Raw genomic sequence first — 17,879 nt, 5'->3', positions numbered from 1 at the left:
AGAGAGAGAGATTGAAATGGATATATTATATATATATAAAATACTCAGGTACAGGATGATGAAGTTAGAAAGGGAATGTATGGATGGAAGAGACTAGAGTGTTAGAAAGAAAATCAGAAGTAGGAAAAAAGAGAAGTGTTTAAAGGAAGAAGAAATGCTCAAAGGCATCAAATGCTATTGAGGTGTTAACTAAAATGAGGAATTTAACCTACTTATTGAACAAATGTTGTGTGTCCAGAATACATAAAGTACTCTTTAAATTCAACAATAAGAAAATGAAAACCCCAATTCAAAAAATGAGCAAACGATCTAAAGACATACTTTACCAAAGAAGATATATAGAATCCGAATAGTATATAAAAAGAATCTCAAACATAATTAGAAAAAATGGAAATTAAAACCATAGTGAGATATCACTATACACCTATTAGAATGACTAAAAGAAAATAATACCAAGCACTGATGAGGATACAGAGCAACTGGAACTCTTTTGCTAGTGAGAATGCAAAATGGTACCAACATTGTGGTGAACAGTTTGGCATTTTCCTATAAAGTTTATAAGAAAGTTTCCTTATGACCCAGCAATCCAACTCCAAGGTATTTGCGCAAGAAAAATAAAAAGTTACGATTACATAAAAATCTGTATGTGAATAATTATAGCAGCTTTATTCATTGCCGTCCAAAGCTGGAAATAACCTTGATGGCTTTCAACTGGTGAACGGATAAGCAAAATGTGGCATTACCATGGAATAGAATACCACTCAGCTATAAAAAGAAAGCAGCTTTATTCATTGCCGTCCAAAGCTGGAAATAACCTTGATGGCTTTCAACTGGTGAACAGATAAGCAAAATGTGGCATTACCATGGAATAGAATACCACTCAGCTATAAAAAGAGAAGAACTACTGATAGAAACACAGCTAAATCTTAAATGTATTTTGCTAAGTAAAAGAAGCCAGACTCAAAAGACTACATATTTTATGATTCCATTTATATGACATTTTGGAAAAGGCAAAACTACAGGACAGAAAATAAATTAATGGTTACCATGAGTTGGGAGTGAGGGTAGGAGATGACTACAAAGGGGCAGCATGAAAGCATTTTCAGGCTGCTAAGCTGTATCAAAACTTTGGTGGTGGAAAGATGATTCTACCCATTTTTCAAAACCCATTCCAAAAACAGTGAATTGTACTGTTTGTAATTTGTAAAACCAATTAGGATATGGGGAAACCCAAAATGAAAGAGACTTTGGTGGTGGAAAGATGATTCTACCCATTTTTCAAAACCCATTCCAAAAACAGTGAATTTTACTGTTTGTAATTTGTAAAACCAATTAGGATATGGGGAAACCCAAAATGAAAGACTAAGTGTAACAAAGGAAACTAACTGTATTACAAATGAACAGCATGACTACACTGAAAGGAGTGGGGAAGTAAAGAACTATCCTAGATAACTTTAGAAAATAATTTTTTGACTAGCTAATATAAGGCTAAGGACAAAAGAACTCTATACAAATACTACACTCTAGTTGGTAAATTATTTCTGACAGCGATATAAATTAGCAATTCTGAAATTGCTTTACATGCATACAAGAGTTAAAAAAGTAAGTGAATATATTGTAAATAATGACAGCCAGATTTCTCACTTTTGGAGAAAAATGTTACAAGTAAGGATAGGGGAAAAGCTAGAATAAACTCTGTGGTGTTAGATTTGAGTCAGAAGTATCAGTAATAAATATCTTTAAAGTATATATATATATACCAATAATTAGATATAAAAATAAATATAGATGTGTGTATGCATGGGTTAGTATAGACACCTGTATTTCCTAGCTGTGCTCATTGAGAAGGCTGGAAGCAATGTTACTCCAGTAGCAATGAGCAGCTACCACCCAGACCATGGTTTCTAAATATACTTCCAATAAAATGATCCAGAGCTACTTAGAGAAGGAACTAATTCCAAGACTGGGGCTGTGTGATGGTTATTTTTCTTTGTCAAATTGACTGGGTTACAGGGTGCCCAGATATTTGGTTAAACATTATTCTGGGTGTGTCTGTGAGAGTGTTTCTGGATGAGATTAAATTGGCAGTCCAGGTAAAATCCATTTCCCTCCCCAGTGTGGATGGGCCTCATCCAATCCATTAAAGGCTTAATGGAACAAAAACCTGGGTAAAAGAGAATTCTCTCTTTCTGCCTGACTGTCTTTAGCTGGGACATCAGACTTCTGCCTTTTGCCTCAGACACGGACTGCAATTGACACCATTGTCTTTCCCGGTTGTCAGGGCACAAACTCAGAATGACACGTATGCCATCAACTCTCCTGGGTCTTCAGCTTGCCAGCTGAAGCTTCTCAGCCTCCACAACTGTGTGACCCAATTCCTTATAATAAACCTCTTTTTATTTATATCTCCTATTGGTTCTTTTTCTCTGGAGAACCCAGACTAATATAGGCAGGAAAATTCCAGGGTAAACCTGGAATATTTTATTGTGCCAGAAAGTAAGAAAATGCTCAGAAAAAGATGGAGTCACATAAAAAGGACATGAGAGCCAGTCTGAAAGAGTTTTAAATGGCCAGAGGGGTAACAATTTGATCAGCAATATAATGATCATATTGGATTACAACACATTGCATTAAGTAAATATCCATGAGTCCACATTGATATAAATATATAAGGAAGATACAGATAAAAGGAAAAGAAAAGACAGCTCCTCATTAAAGATCAATACCAAGTAATAAATGTAGAAAAAATAAAGAAGATAGAAAATCGGCATTGGAACACCAGGGTAATAATTGTTGCAGGCAAGATCTACCAATGAATGCTAAAATTAGCAGGCAAAAGGTTGGGGAGAAACAGGATATTTGCATAATCACAAAGTATCTTCCCAATATATTATTAATTCCAAAGGAAAACATTGTAATATTATACTGGAGATCTCCTTAATCAAGCAATCAAGATTAACCTAACTAATAATAAGACATGTTGACATTGTGTACCCCTGATCCGATGCCTGAAAATGGTACTATACTGCTGCTGTGATATTCTTGCCGAAAACTTATATCCTCAACCAAATCATGAGGAAACATCAGAAAAACCCAAGCTGAGAGACCTTCTACAACATAAACGACCAGCATTCTTCAAAAATGTCAAGTTCATGGAAGGCACCTAAAGACTGAGGAAGTGTCACAGATGGTAGAAGAGACATGACTACTAAATGCAATATGGGATTATGGATTGGACGCTGAACAGAATAAGTAAATTAATGAAAAAAACTGGTAGAATCCAAAGAAAGTCTGAAGTAGAGTTAACAGTATCTTATCAATGTTAATTGCTTAGTTTTGCTAATTGTGCTATGGTTATACAATATGATAACATTCGGTGAAGCTGGACGATGGCTATTGAGGAAATCTCTGTATTTTATTTGCAACTTTTCTCTAAATCTAAAATTATTTTAAAATAATAAGTTTAATAAAATCACTTTTTTATTCTAGCAGTAGGAATATCACTGATGACCATAATGCGATACCAACCAGACTAGAGACGTTCCAGCAGGGATTTGGAGCTGAGAAAATAGAGATAAGTAGGTAAAAACTTTTTTCAAGATTGTTTCTGGAGGGTTGGAGAGCAATAGGATGATGAAATGGAGAAAGAGTAAGGTTGCAGGAGTTTTTTGTTGTTGTTGTTGTTGTTGTTTAGGATGAGAGAGATTTTAGAGTGTATAAATGATGAGAAGGGACAATTCAAAAAAAGCAGTTTGGTAATTACAATTTACTCTAAGCAAGATTTGTTCTTTGAGATGAAGGAGAGAGGAGAGAGAGAAAGACATGAGGAGAGTGGAGAATTCTGAAGGAATAGTCTGAGAGAGACAGAGTAAGTTGAGCTGAAAAGCACAGTAGGATTGTACTGCGCCCACTTGAATTTGGTGATCGTAAATTTACAGGAGGCCAAACTGCCAAGCTTCATGACAATCTCTAGCAGACCTGCTTATCTAGGTCCAGTATTAGAGAAAGTTGTTTGTAGAATATATCCAGGGTTGAGATTTTCTCAGATTGGTAAAGTAGAAGGGCAAGACTGGCGATAAGGTAGATTGAAAGATAAATTAAGCATTATTGTTTTTAAGCTGAACAGAGAAAGAAGCAAAGAAAGGAGACATGAGGAATTAAAAACCAGGAAATCAAACAGTCTTAGGTGCTCAGGACACAATCCTATGGGTCTGATGGCCTGATGTGTCTGTCCCTGGCAGAGATATGCCTGCCAGCACTGGTTTAGGATTTAGGTTTTTTCAGGACTGCTGAGACAGTAACAGGTGGTTCTCTGTTGTCCAGGTTTCTATTATTTCTTTTCTCATTATCTCTATCAGTATATGTCTTACCAAAAAAAAAAAAAGCAAACTCCATTATTTTTTTAGTGGAGTTCCACAGCAAAGTGAAAGGAAATGAGAATTCTTCATCTATTATGATTATTTGAAAGTAGTCCCCCTCCTCCATTTTGACCCCACAAATAAGGCTTATTTATCTGTTGTGTCTCATTGCCACTGACTCTCCTTGTGCTTTTGATTTTTTTTCATTTATTTAAATATGAATGTATTTATTTATTTGAGCTCATGTTTTGTTGAACTTGATCTTTGCCCATACTAAGGGTCTAAATTAGGGATATTTTCCTCCAGAAAGAAATTCCAATGACTTCCTCCAGAACCCAGATGAAACCTCTTTAGTACCTGTCAAATTGATGTTCCAACTCTGATGCAGACCTCAGGCTTTCTCTTGCATTTAAGCACTGACATCATCATTTGCTCCAGGGATACTCCCCCTTTTGTGTCACTGCTTACTGTTCCTTATTACATTTCAGCTCATGCTTTTGTTCCCTCTCCTATTTTCTTACATTTGATCAAGCCCAGTAGTGTATTATTATAGTTTGTTTTAATGTATGCAGACCCTAATACATTTTTAGGAGAGACCTGTGATAGTGTCCATCCTGCTATACTTGGGAATAGAAAGTCTGGAGGAACTCCATTCTTATTTGTGCAATGGGATGGGAACAGGAAGGTCATATAGATGCTTTAATAAAAGGAAAGCAGGCCTTGACATCAATAGCCAGACCAGGATTAACAGTGGAAAGACCGTCAACAAGCTACCTAAACTTGTTAAACCTTAATTTATTCATGAACAAAACGAGGAAAATAACTATGCATCGCAGAGTTGTGAGGACTAAAGATAATATATGTAAATACCTAACAAATGATCTTCTCTCAAACCTGACCTTCTCCTAGGGTGTGCTACATCAGTGCATGGTATCATATGTGTGTGCTAACAGCTGAGTATATAATCACAAAGCATTCTTATTCTAAAGAGTTTTTACTCCCGGAAACATGCATAGTCTTATTTATTCTCTTGGTTTGATTAGTTTTGCCTTGGTAGAAATGTGAGTGAAAAAAAAACTCATAATTACAGATGCAGTTGGAATAAAAATAAAATTACCAAGACAAGTAAGTCTCTAAAGCAGATGGCAGATTTTTTTTTTTTTCTGGTATATTCTAGTATTAGGATTCTGTCACACAATAACCAGAGTTTCAATATTCAAGAGAATGGTTAATTAGAAGTTCAAAATCAACTTTCGCAAAGCCACGCGCACAAGTTTGACCTGGCTCTGGTACAAGCAATGGTTGGCGGGGTTAATAGTGAGAAACTGCCTAATGCTGCTTTTCTTCAGTGAAGGTCTGCCTGGCCCAGGGCTCTAGCTTCAAGGCCTCTGTCTAAAGCCAAAGAATATATGACAAATAGCAGCTCACACCTGACAACAGTCAGGATTTTAAACTCAACAGGGCAGGGATTTGAAATTCTGCCAATCCTTGCATTTTTTTCTGATTAGATGTATTTTGCAAGTTTACAAGGGGCTCCAAAGTGGATTCACAGCTTCGTGGCTCCTTGTAATTTGGCACCAAGATTCCATAACTGACGGTCGCTAAGCCTCAATTAACCAGAACTTCCGCAATTCCAAATTTTAAGTTAAACTGATTTTTTTCTAAATGTGTCACTTTGCAAGAAATGAGAAAAAAGTATATTAAAAAATTGCAAAAGGAATGAATTTACCTGTGAGGTAGTATAACATAGTGGCTGAGAGGGAAGAGATTCTGGAGCTTGGCTGCTTGGTTTATGATCTTGCGTCTGCCCACTCATTAGCTGTGTGGCCTTGGGGAAGTTAATTAACCTTGATGGACCTCAGTCTACTTGGCCATAAAATGGAAATAAAAACAGTATCTGTCTTACAGGGTTTTTGAGAAGATTAAATGAGTTAATGTATATTGACAAGAGTTCTTAGTTCTTAGACTATACCTACACATTGTAAGCACTCAGTAATTGTTATTTAATTATTTGCTAATAGCTTACAGAATTTGCACTGTGAAAATAATTTCCTGCAATGTCCCTCCATAGCCTCAGTGCAGTGAAAAATCGATGTTTAGGATAATGCTGCCTTCCACCCAAACCTTCAAGATTTTCAATCACTACAGTTTTTTTCTTCAGTCTAATAGTCTTCATCTTTCCTTTCAAACCTTTTCTTCCTCCATTGTTCCCTATCTCAGGAGGTGACCACCCCCATCTTCTTTGTTTTCCAAGCCAGAAAACCTAGAAATTATGAATGCTGTCCATGCCAATTAGGTACCGTATTATGCAAATTCTACTTCTAAATTAAACTGCTCACATCTGATAATAAACCCTGCTAATCCATCCTTAGTACAAGCAAAGTGATCTTTTGATATATGTGGTTGATCATGTTTCTTCCCTCCTTGAAGTAAAATCCCTGAGACTTAAAAGCCTTTTTCCAACATTGTAGATATCTTCTAGTCCTCCTCTGGCTCTTAAGAGGATGTAAATGGAGGAGACAGAAGGAAGATAAGAAAATGGAGGAGAGGGGAAGAGAGATAAGAAAAAAAGCCAGAAAATCAAAATGAAATAAGAAGGGACAAAGAAAGGAAAAACAAAGTTTGGGTTAGAATTCGGGTATGGAGTTAAAAAGCTAGTAAAGTTTGTGAGATGATTTATGCAGCACATATTGCAATCTGGGGAAACAACCCTTTGAATTGTGTGCATAGCCCCATGAGGTCAAAATATTGGACAATTTTCCCCACAACAAGAGATGTATACAAATTCCTTTCAGCTTAGAAACAATTTGGATTTTCTCCTGGATTGTCTAATGTAAATGCCCCTTCCCCTTGGGGAGGGGGTAGGTAGAGTGTATTATAGTGATGGGAGGGGATGGCATTTCAGATAAAACAAAAGATAAGGGTTGTTATCTTTACAGCAAGTCTTAGCTTATTTAATAGCTCTTTTCATTAATTAGTATCCAGATCTTTTAATTGCCAAGACAATCAGATAGCACAAACTCTGACTTCATCCATCCTAATACATTGACAGTGTTTATTTAATATTTTATTTTACCAGCCAGTTATCACCCATTGGAAATAGAGTAAAAAATAAAAATCAACAAAATTAGCATTCTTTTATTCTTTTTTTTTTTTTTAATTTTTGTTTTTAGCAGCAGGCCAGTATGGGGATCTGAACCCTTGAACTTGGTGCTCTTTTCTTCTTTTCTAGCATCAGTTCTTACTTCTAAGGTTAGCTCTTAAAACTGCTGATAGAAGAAGAGGAGGAGGAGGGGGAATAGGAATGAGAATAAGAATCAAGAATAACAATAATAAGGAGGAGGAGGAGAAGGAGCAAGCCATTGGCTGAATAACACATGTACAAAACATAAATAAGCACAGTTCTGAAAAGGAGGAGCCATCAAATATACTTGCCTCTGATCTCTCAGGGAAAACCTGATTCATTCTTATTTTTCTAAAATGTGTGGAAGAGTGTGCTCTGCACATTGCTGTGCAGAACTGTGCAGATAACTGATGACCCTGTAGTCAATCACACCATTGCTCCCAACATTCCCCTGCAACCAAGGAAATCATCTCCCTTTTCAAATAGCCACCAAAAGTTGGGTAAATTCACAGGACTATGAATTCATGTTTCATTGCCCTGTGTGTGTGTGTGAGGTAGTGTATAAAAGAAAATAGAGGATTAGCTATACTGACAAATTCTACACACAGGGGACATGGAAGTTGCTCCTCCTTTTATGTAAAGCACCTTTGACAAGAACATACTGTGAAGTTGCAAATACTGTTCCTGCCTCAGGCTGGCCTGGTCACCATTTTACCCTGGTTGGCATAATACAAAACTCTGTCCAAGAAGACCCCAACCCACTAAACAAGGGAGAATCCTTAAAGTGGGGAAAAGATGAAAGTGGGTGTGAGGGGAAATTCCTACTGTTCTCTTATGATTCCATTTCCTATTTGCCATTTTGTTGCCACAATAGCACCAACTTAGAAAAGCGGGGGGGAGGGGTTGTCATTCCTCTTGAAATTCTTCAGAGAAGTGGCTTGCTCGCTGTCACATGGCTGATGAGTGAGAGCATTCTACTGGAATTCATATAATTTTTAAATCCTCAACACTAGTGTTTTTCAACTTATCAGCTGCAAACCACTGGAGGCTTACAGCAAAATTTTAAAAGAATTCTCAAATTCTTCTTCTCATATATATTTCCTTGATCCGCAAATCAAAAGATACTATGATTATCACTATTATCATGCAGGAGGTCGATAATATTGGTTGACACATAAAGAAGTACTCTTCTTACTGAAAAATTTAAATAAATAATGGAAACCATGGCTGTATGCTTGTGGTTCTCATATTTTGGGGTTTCACAGATCAATATCAATATCACTCATTATATGTTTTTGGAACTTGAAATTATAGTCCTTCAAACTAAATAAACCTTGTTTTATGGAAAACTCACTCCGTGGTTCTTTCCCTCCAAAATCAGTGAAAACATTGTCATGGGCCAGCACTGGTATGAAAAATGGCCTTTGAGAACCCTACTTCTCACCATGTCATGCAGAATGATGGAAGAATTTAATGTTGCTTGGACAGTGTAAATGTTAAGGTGGGTTTCAGGAAAGGAAACAAACACATGAGGGTCCTTTATCCTACTTTGGGATGACCCTTCCCTGGAATCAGCTGGTGATTTCAGCCAGCCAGTCAAGTACTGGATTCAGCTCTGAGAATTGCCACCTCTAAGCTTAGTGATGGAAATGGAAGCTCACAAAAGTAATACCTCTTCTTCCTAACTTAGAAATGACTTCTTGCAGGCTACGAAGGAAGGAGATGAAATGGGGTCTCATATATTTTGTCTGCACTTTATCTCTTGTTCCACATGGGCTGGCCAAGAAAAAAATGTGGCAAACATTGACAGACTGACTAATTCATTCATTCAATAAATGTTTGCAGAGCACCTACCACATGCCAGACACTGTGCAAAAGATATGGAGATTAAAAACAAACAAGAACATCATCAAAAACAATCTCTGCCATGAAAGGATATTATGCTAAGTTGTCACATATTGCAAGGTTTCCTTTTCTTAAGTCTGAATAATATTCCCTTGTATGTATCTACCACATTTCCTGTATCTGTTCATCCATTGATGTGCATTTAGGTTGCTCCCATCTCTTTTTTTTGCTATTGTGAATAGTGCTACAATAAACATCGGAGAGCTACTATCTCTTCAAGATCTTAATTTCAACTCTTTCGGATAAATACCCAGAAGTGGGGTGGCTGAAGCATATAGTAGTTCTATTTTTAATCAGTTGAGAAAAAACATTAAGCTTTTTTACCATACTTCTTTTTTGTCATCTCAAAGACAGTTGAACCTTGTATCCACCCTCTGCCATCATGAGATGGAACCAGACCATCACCTGTCAGGAGAACTGGTTGTCCTCCCTGCTGAGGCCTTGTCAGGCCTTTTCTCTTCAGCTAAATGAGCTACATAAATAAGGACAGAACAACAGGGATGATCTTGCTGCAAAATACTCACATGCATGTGGCCAGGCGAGGGGCCAATGCTAATCACAGCCTCCAGCACCTGCATACTCTCAGCAGGGGGGCTCAGTTCTCAAAGAGAACTTCACAGAAGGCCTGTCAGCACCTTGCCATGTGCCTTGGGACAGGGCAATCTAGGAACTTGCCTGAATGTTTCCCACATGCTTCAAGGCCTGCTTCTCAACATTTACATAGTTTTCTGAAACTGTAGTTCCAAACTGCAGCACAAAAGAATCCTTCAGAACCTGGGCTAGGAAGTGGGCTGAAATCCGAACACCTCCCAAAGTTGAAAGACAGCACCTGTGTGATGCTCAGAGACCTCTGTGAAGAAGTGCTCCTGTTAAACAAAGACTACCCTGAGGGCCAGCTTCAGAACAGGCGACCAGTTGTACGTGCTCCATGCTGAGAAGGGCCCTGTGCTTGGTTCAGTGCTGTGCTGTCACCTTCTTGAAATTATTTATCACTTTGTAATGAGAAAGGGTTCACATGTTTTTATTTTGCACTAAGCCCCACAAATTATGTAGACTGTCCTGATGTCTTTTTCCAAAAGCGGAAATGGAGAGCCCATTGACGGGCCTGGAGTCCTACCTAGAATGGAAGAGTGAGATCTAAAACAGGGAAAAATGAGAGTACCATTTCCTATTTTGTGAGGGAATCAAGCATCATGTGCTAAGCCAGGAGCCCATGATTTTAATTTCCCAAGCCATTATGAAGTTCATGGTTCTGAAATACAGACTCTATTTTGTTGCTCTATGGAGATTACACAGCCCTTTTCTGTTCCTTTAGTCTGGAAGAGTGGACCCAAAGACACACCATTAGAACCACATAAAAATGCACCACACAGTGGTCAAAGCCACAGTGCTGAACCATTTTCTCTGCTGATTTTCACCCCACCTCCAAAATGGTAAGAGATCATTTCCTATCTTGGGTATGTCCTTCCCTTGAGAACTTCACCCCAACATTCAGTTCCCTTTTACCCACAATTTGAGGTCTCCTTGTGGTGATGCTACTATCATTTCTTCTTGGAAAATTTTTATTTATTTATTTACTTTTTGCATCACCCACACCTTGATTTTCATTAGGACTGCCTACATAATTTGCAAGGCTTAGTGCAAAATGAAAATGTGGGTCCATTGTTCACAACTTACTAAGATTCTAAAGTAGCAACAGCAAGAGCATTAAACCAAGCACGGGGCCCTTCTAAGTGTGGGTCTATGTGACTGCAAAAGTTGAATGCCCATGAAGCCAGCCCTGATTTGCACTGGCCGGAATTGGATCATGTACCTATTCCTTAACCAATTTCTGTTAAGTGGGTTGCCTGGCTTAGCCTTAGATTAAAAACAGCCCCCCTAGAGCAGAGGATAAGTTTGTCTTCCCAGAGTTGCATGACATCTGGTGGCAAGGATTCATGAGTAAAAGCAGAATCCAGTTGAGTAGAAGTGAGGAGAGCACAGTTGCTGGGTAGTGAAGGAGGAACTCTTCTTTAGAAGCTCCCCTTGAGGCAAGCTTTGGTTCTTTACATCCTTAAAGAGTTACTCAAATCCTACCTACTCAGTTCTCATGTGCCTATTCTCAATTCCTGGGCTTCCATGCACCTCAGACCTCCCCCCTGCTGCCAACTGATGCTGTAGGGACATCCAGAGAAAAAAATAATTGATTTCTGTCCTCATGTTGATTATCAACTAACAAACATTAAAATATACAAAACTCAAATAATAAAAATACCACTGACCAATATCCACATTTTGGTGCTGAGAGATTATGGAATTATTAGATTAACAAGCTGGATGGAATACTCAATAAGAATTTAGAATAAGATGGGTTTTTAAATGGGGAACTGGCCATTGTTTAGTGGCGTGAAATGCAGTATGAAACACAGGACAGGGACTCACAATCCGTAATGGCAGGATTCTCCTACAGCAGGTTTCGATAGTAGAGTGACTCCTTCTCAAGAGTCAAACAGTTTTGCTTGTCTAGAGCAGATGACACAAGTCACTCAAAAATATCATTGGTAAAAGGAAAAAACTATGTAGCATAAAGTCATTATTAGGAGATTAGATCCAATGCAAAGGCAACAGGAGACTTTCTCAAGAGGTACACAAATCATGACTTGTCACAACTATGTGAAAACAGAGTCCTTTGCAGAATATGCATAGGAACAATCACTTTTAATACCCTGTGTATTAAAAAATGCTCGGAAAAAAGGCAATAATATGTGTAAAGACTGAGATATTTTTATACTATTGATCTGAAAGGGGCATTGGATCAAATGTGGGTGAATAACAGAATGCTATCAAAGATTGCTCTGAGATTCCTTGCCTTGAAATGGAGAATGACATGCAATAGACCCTCTTAATCTACCCTCTGTGGAAATGAGACAGTCAGGACAATGACAGGATTTTCTACTCAAGCTTATAAAATCATCTCCAGCTTTCATTTTTTTTTTTGTCTGTCAGTTCCTTTACCTTTGCCTTATCTCAGAGACTGTGCTCTCCAATATTTGAAATTTTATTTTTCTGTTCTCTGAATATTTTTGAACTTCATTGTTTATTCCAGTTATGACATATAGACAGGCATGAGTGAGATTAAGTAAAGCAGGGGATTATTTTGAGTTTCTGTATGGCATAATTTGTAAATATTCACAGCAGCAGATGAACGGGTAATATAACTCCTATCACATCTATTTCTCCAAATTGCTGCTAAGCAAGCAAAGGCAGTGATTCAAAGAGATGGCTAGAAAGTGGCTTCTTCCATGGTGTTTAAAAAATGCTTAGCTGCAGGTTTTCCTTACTTAACAACTAATTTGGCCATTTGATATTTCTTTTCATGCTAAGCTTCTTGTTAACTTATGCTTGATTTTCATTAGGGGGAGGGGTCTCTGACTTACCTTACTTCGTTAAGTTGGATTTTCTCATGGTTTGGCTTTCTTATTAACTGTTTTCCTTTCTCAACAAACTTAAAACCAATACATTATTGCTGAATTCCATCATCAGTAGGAGATAACTTGCCCTTAATTAAGAGTAAACTACATAAACAAAATTTCTGTATTTATTTTACTGTTTGGGGGAAATGCTTAGTGGTAGTAAGAGAAAAAAATCCAAGTACTTGGAAAATACAAGAAGAACAAGATTCCAGATGTAGAGTCTCTGAGACATGTCATCAGTGTAAAGTAACATTGCCGCACTAAGAGCATAGCATTCAGACATTTAGGTAAGAACAGATGTGCAAATTATAACTCCAAATATGTTTCTTTGTGCTCTAATTGCCAATATAGTTTCAATTAATTTTACCTGATTAGAAATTTTTTAAAAACGTTAAAGACATACTTTGAATTTCAATGATCTTCTGTAAAGAAATAACGGCATTCATATTCGGGGTTTGGTGGAGAATATCTTCTGCAAGCGGCTCCAGCTGCAAGAATAGTAGATAATAATATGAGCAGAATATTATGACTTTATAGTAAGTCTCACAGAAGCAAAGCAAACTGAAATAACCTAATCCTCAGGAAAACTTTCTCCAAGAACTAGCTAACATTTTGCCAATATCAATTCTAAAAGTGTAGCCAGTTTTATTTTGTTTTGCATCCATGTAATTGAATTCCAAGGGGCTTTCATATTGGTCACAAGACTAATCTATGAAGTCCCTGAAGCAGGTGCATGTCTGTGTATTATTCATTAAAAATCTGAGTTATTTGTGTAATTTTTGTAGGTTCCTGACAAACCAAATTCCATCATGTCTGTATACGCAGCTGGGCCCTGCAAACAAAACCTCCGGGAAGTTGCAGTAGACAGAAAGTGGGTAGTCCATTATCCATACTTTTGCAGTGTTTTTACATCTAACCACCTATACATTTGAATCCTTCACGGTGGAAAGCCATGAGACGCAGCTGCTTTTATTCAACTGCCATTGAATAAAGCAGTAGAGAAAAATGTTCAAATAAAAACAAAGGTAAAAGAACTGTACAGTTTCTTTTAACTTCCACTTTCTTCCTAACCATGTAGATGTCTGCGTGTAAGCACAGGACAAATTCCTGTCTTGCAAATCTATCGTGATCTTCTGGAATTACACTGATTTTTCATGGAGAAGCTCAGCAAACATTGCTGTGCAAGAAACGAAGAGGAGCTTTAAATAATTTATGGAGCAGATCTGTCAGAGCTAAGTCTGATGATGCATCCCTGGGAATGCCTTGGTAATAAGCTTGGCGTGTTACAGTGGAAACTGTGTGGCTGGGGGACTTGCAAACAAAATAGCTATCCAGCTATTTTGACCCCAAAATAAAGGAAAGTAATAGTAACTAAAGGATTAATGACAAGCTGTTTTCTTAGAAAATTTAAAGTCAATAGTCTGCAATAAAAACTACTGGTCAAACGATAATATGGCATGAATGGGAACCAATGTCACTAGACCTAGAAAAGCATGAACTCATCTATATCTCTTCATCTGTAGGAAAAACTTTTAAAAAGCAGGGATTACAAGTTTCCACAGCACATGAGAGTGAATCTTCCCCCCAGGGTCTCTCTGAATTGATTATTCTATACTTCAATCACGTAATCTAAAACAATGGCACCTTTCTTCCAGATGCCATAGGATAACAGACTAGCTCAGGGATATTTATACATGGGTAAATTCACTAAATGTAACTTTCCAGAGTGTTTTTCTTAGCTGCCAAAGAAAAGCCTTTAAAACATCAAAAGGTTTATTTGCAATACAGTTTGGTGAGAGGAAAAAAAGAACACCACCATCACCTCTCAGTGTCAGTGAAAGGTTCTGAAATACTAAACTCTTAAAATTTGTTAAAATCGTTATTAAACTTCTGGTATTTCAGATTGTATCCTCAAGAATATGTTATCCTTGTAACACCCTCTTAACTCAGAGGAACTACTGAATCATAAACTGAAGTTTTCTTGGAAAACTCTTACTCAAGAATTAGACAGGGTTGAGTGAGTTACCTTTCTCATAAATAACTTTTCCTTTCACTTTCACAGAGCTTAGAGAAAATAATTTTTAATAGAAATCGGGTAGATTTTACTAATAAAATGTTTTGAAACATCACTTTGTGTTCAAATATTTAAAAACAAAAGCACAAGGTGATGTCAGCATACTTAGTTCTTGAGAAAGCTTCCCTGTGACTTCAGAGTAAAAATGCTGACAATCCGAAAGGTGCCAGCTATTGGAAAGAAAGCAACAGGAACATCATACAAACCTAACTTCGGGAACTCTCCCACATTGAGGTCTATGGGCTATTTTTAAGACCTGGGTTATGTAGAAACTATACTTCATTCAGGGTGTTGAAGGTAGAAGTACAAACACTCCTAAACTCCAAATTTGGTATCCTCAGTTAGATACGACAGAGTTGTGTCTACTTATAAAAGCAAACCAGAGAATTAAGGCAATTAAATTGATAATTTAAGTCTCTCAAACTATTTCCCTGTGTGTTTTAGGTGAATGTCATTTAGAGGATTTAACCTTCAGTAAATTGCCCCAATTTGTTTCATTTTGGGTATATACACACAGACAGAGCTGAATTCAGAAAGTTCTCAATGTAGGTTCTTTATTTTTTTTCTCTGATAGCTCTGCAGAGAAGGCGATGGGTAATACACTCGTAGTTGGCAAGGAGGCAAGTGACATTTAGAGCCTGTTTTCATAAAATTAAAACTTCATATGCAGGGAGCACAGAATTGTGTTGTCTTTTCTCTAGTTTGTTGATTTAATCACCTACAATCATAAGCAGTACAAACATCTGATTAACACATCCATTTAATAAATATTTATGAATATTTGTCATTATTAGTAATCCAGTAACTAATGAAATATTAAATAGTCATTTTTTATAAATTTGGAACAAAAAATAAGAATATGCAGTAATGATGTGTTATGTATTTAGCTTGGCCAATAAGGTGTAGCAAAAACATTGGCTACTAAAGCTAATCAATGTTAAGAAGAGTTTTTAAGATAAATAATGATGTAATTTATACAAATGAGAGAACTTTTGCATACTAAAAGTTATAGTAAGATAAAGCAGATGCAAATGTAGGAAATATTACACACTCATCATGCCATCTCTGTTGAACAATTTAGTTAAGTAATGATAATTATGATGGAGTTATAAGGTACACTAGATAATTTTAACATAACCTCGTAACACATGAAGCTTTCATCAAGCTTTATTATATCTGAAGCTTAATCACAGGCATTACTTACAGCAATTCTTTATACAAATTTTCAGGCTCAGTGATAGGGAAGTTTATTTTTCTACATCTTTTGCAGAAAGTTATGATACTATATTAACACAATTCAGAGGTTTAAGTTGCCCATACCATGCAGTTTCTAAGTACTATAGCTATTGAATAAGCAATTTTCAGGATCTTTAGAATCAGATCATTTAAATCATCAAAAGTCATTCTAGTTGGATAAGATCCATATATGGAAAGAAGCAGGGGATATCTTGGGAGAAGCTCTTGAGTAAGAGTTTTTAAACTCATTGTATACTCATAAGACATGAAAATCAGCTCATTGTTATTTTCATGATTCAGAATGGAACAAAAAAAGAAGCAAAACAGGGCCCTTGCAAATACTCCTATAACACGTTCATGAGAATGGAGGTATGCATTAAGCAAGCAATGAATCCACTAAGTAGTCTTATTAGCTTTTATATTATGTTTTGATGTTTCCCAAATATGCCAAGTATTTTTATACTTCTGTATCTCTACCTATTCTGTTCCCTCTCACTTCTATTTTCTCTGTTCTTCTTTGAATTGATGAAATCTTATTAATCATTCGAGCATCAGCACAAATATTGCCTATTCCTTAAGTTCTCTGATAGAGCAAATTGCTTCTGCCTCCACGGCCCCTTTCTCCACAAATACTGTTGTTTGCTAATCACATGATATTGTTGTCTGCTATGTCTGCCATTCTCTACTTTGTTGTGAGCCATTTAAAGGCAAAGATAGAGCCTGTATAAGGTGGGCATTAAGAAAAAATGTTGAATGAATGGATGAAGGATCAACCAAAAGAAAACATGCAGAGGAGGCTTCTTTTCTGCTCTCTACACCTAACAAACCTAAGTAAAATAGGTTCTTCCTCTTAGTTGCCTGCTGTAAGCAGGGCATGGTTGCAAGGTGAAAGACCAGCAGAACAGTGATAATTCATTTTATTTTCTAAGGTGAACTGCCCTTGTTTAACTTTCAGACAGTCATTCTCTCCTACCTATTGGCAGGGTTTCCTGACATGTAGACAGGTCAGAAATGCAAGGAAATGGAAAAGAAACATAGACCCAGTGCAAGCAGAGGCAGAATGGCAATGCCATTGATTAAAAGAGAAAAAAAAATCACCGCCAGTTAAGCAGGAAGAAAAAGCAACTGTATGAAGATAAAATGAAATGAGATTTTGAAAGGCATTGAAATTAATCTTTAGTCTAACTTGGGAAGAACTGAGATATTCCCAGTATCTAGACTTCTAATCCACATATATACTTATATATTTTTAGTTTATTTGGATGTTTGTTTATTTCTCTAAAAATGTTTTTTATTTTAATTAATAGGGTCATAGTTTTAGATAGGTTAGCTAGGTATTTGGTATGTTTGATGCTTTTGTAAATTATATATACGTGTATGTGTGTGTGTGTGTGTGTATATATATATATATACACACACACACACAATTTTATTTTAAAATCTTTTTTTTTTTTTGTCTTTTTTCTGTGTCCGGCAACGGATTGCAACCCTCAGTGTTGCCCCCGTACCGGACCGGGGACCGGCGACGGGATCGCAAGCCTCGGCGTTGCTCCCGCGCCTCGCTCAGCCAGTGAGCGGGAGCCGGTCTGTACATGGGATCCGAACCCTCGGACGGGAGCGCCGCCGCGCTTCCCAAGCGGCGCACTCTCCAGTGCGCCACCGGACCGGCCCCTTAAAATCTTTTTTTTTTTTTGTTTTTTTGTCTTTTTTTCCTTGTCCGGCAACGGATT

The 17,879-nt window shown here is 37.1% G+C and overlaps 1 protein-coding gene across 1 annotated transcript in view; it reads right to left on the bottom strand.

Annotated features, from left to right (window-relative positions):
* Positions 1-17,879, bottom strand: part of LOC103603343 (histone deacetylase 9-like) — a 110,900-nt gene that overhangs the window by 13,469 nt on the left and 79,552 nt on the right. The window contains exon 4 of the mRNA XM_008587834.1: positions 13,243-13,327. Within this exon, the coding sequence (XP_008586056.1) occupies positions 13,243-13,327 (85 nt within the window). The remainder of the gene's footprint in view (positions 1-13,242; positions 13,328-17,879) is intronic.

This window comes from Galeopterus variegatus, unplaced genomic scaffold (genome assembly GCF_000696425.1).
Source record: "Galeopterus variegatus unplaced genomic scaffold, G_variegatus-3.0.2 Scaffold4562, whole genome shotgun sequence".
Taxonomy (NCBI): domain Eukaryota; kingdom Metazoa; phylum Chordata; class Mammalia; order Dermoptera; family Cynocephalidae; genus Galeopterus; species Galeopterus variegatus.
This window is presented reverse-complemented; position numbering and strand designations above follow the sequence as displayed.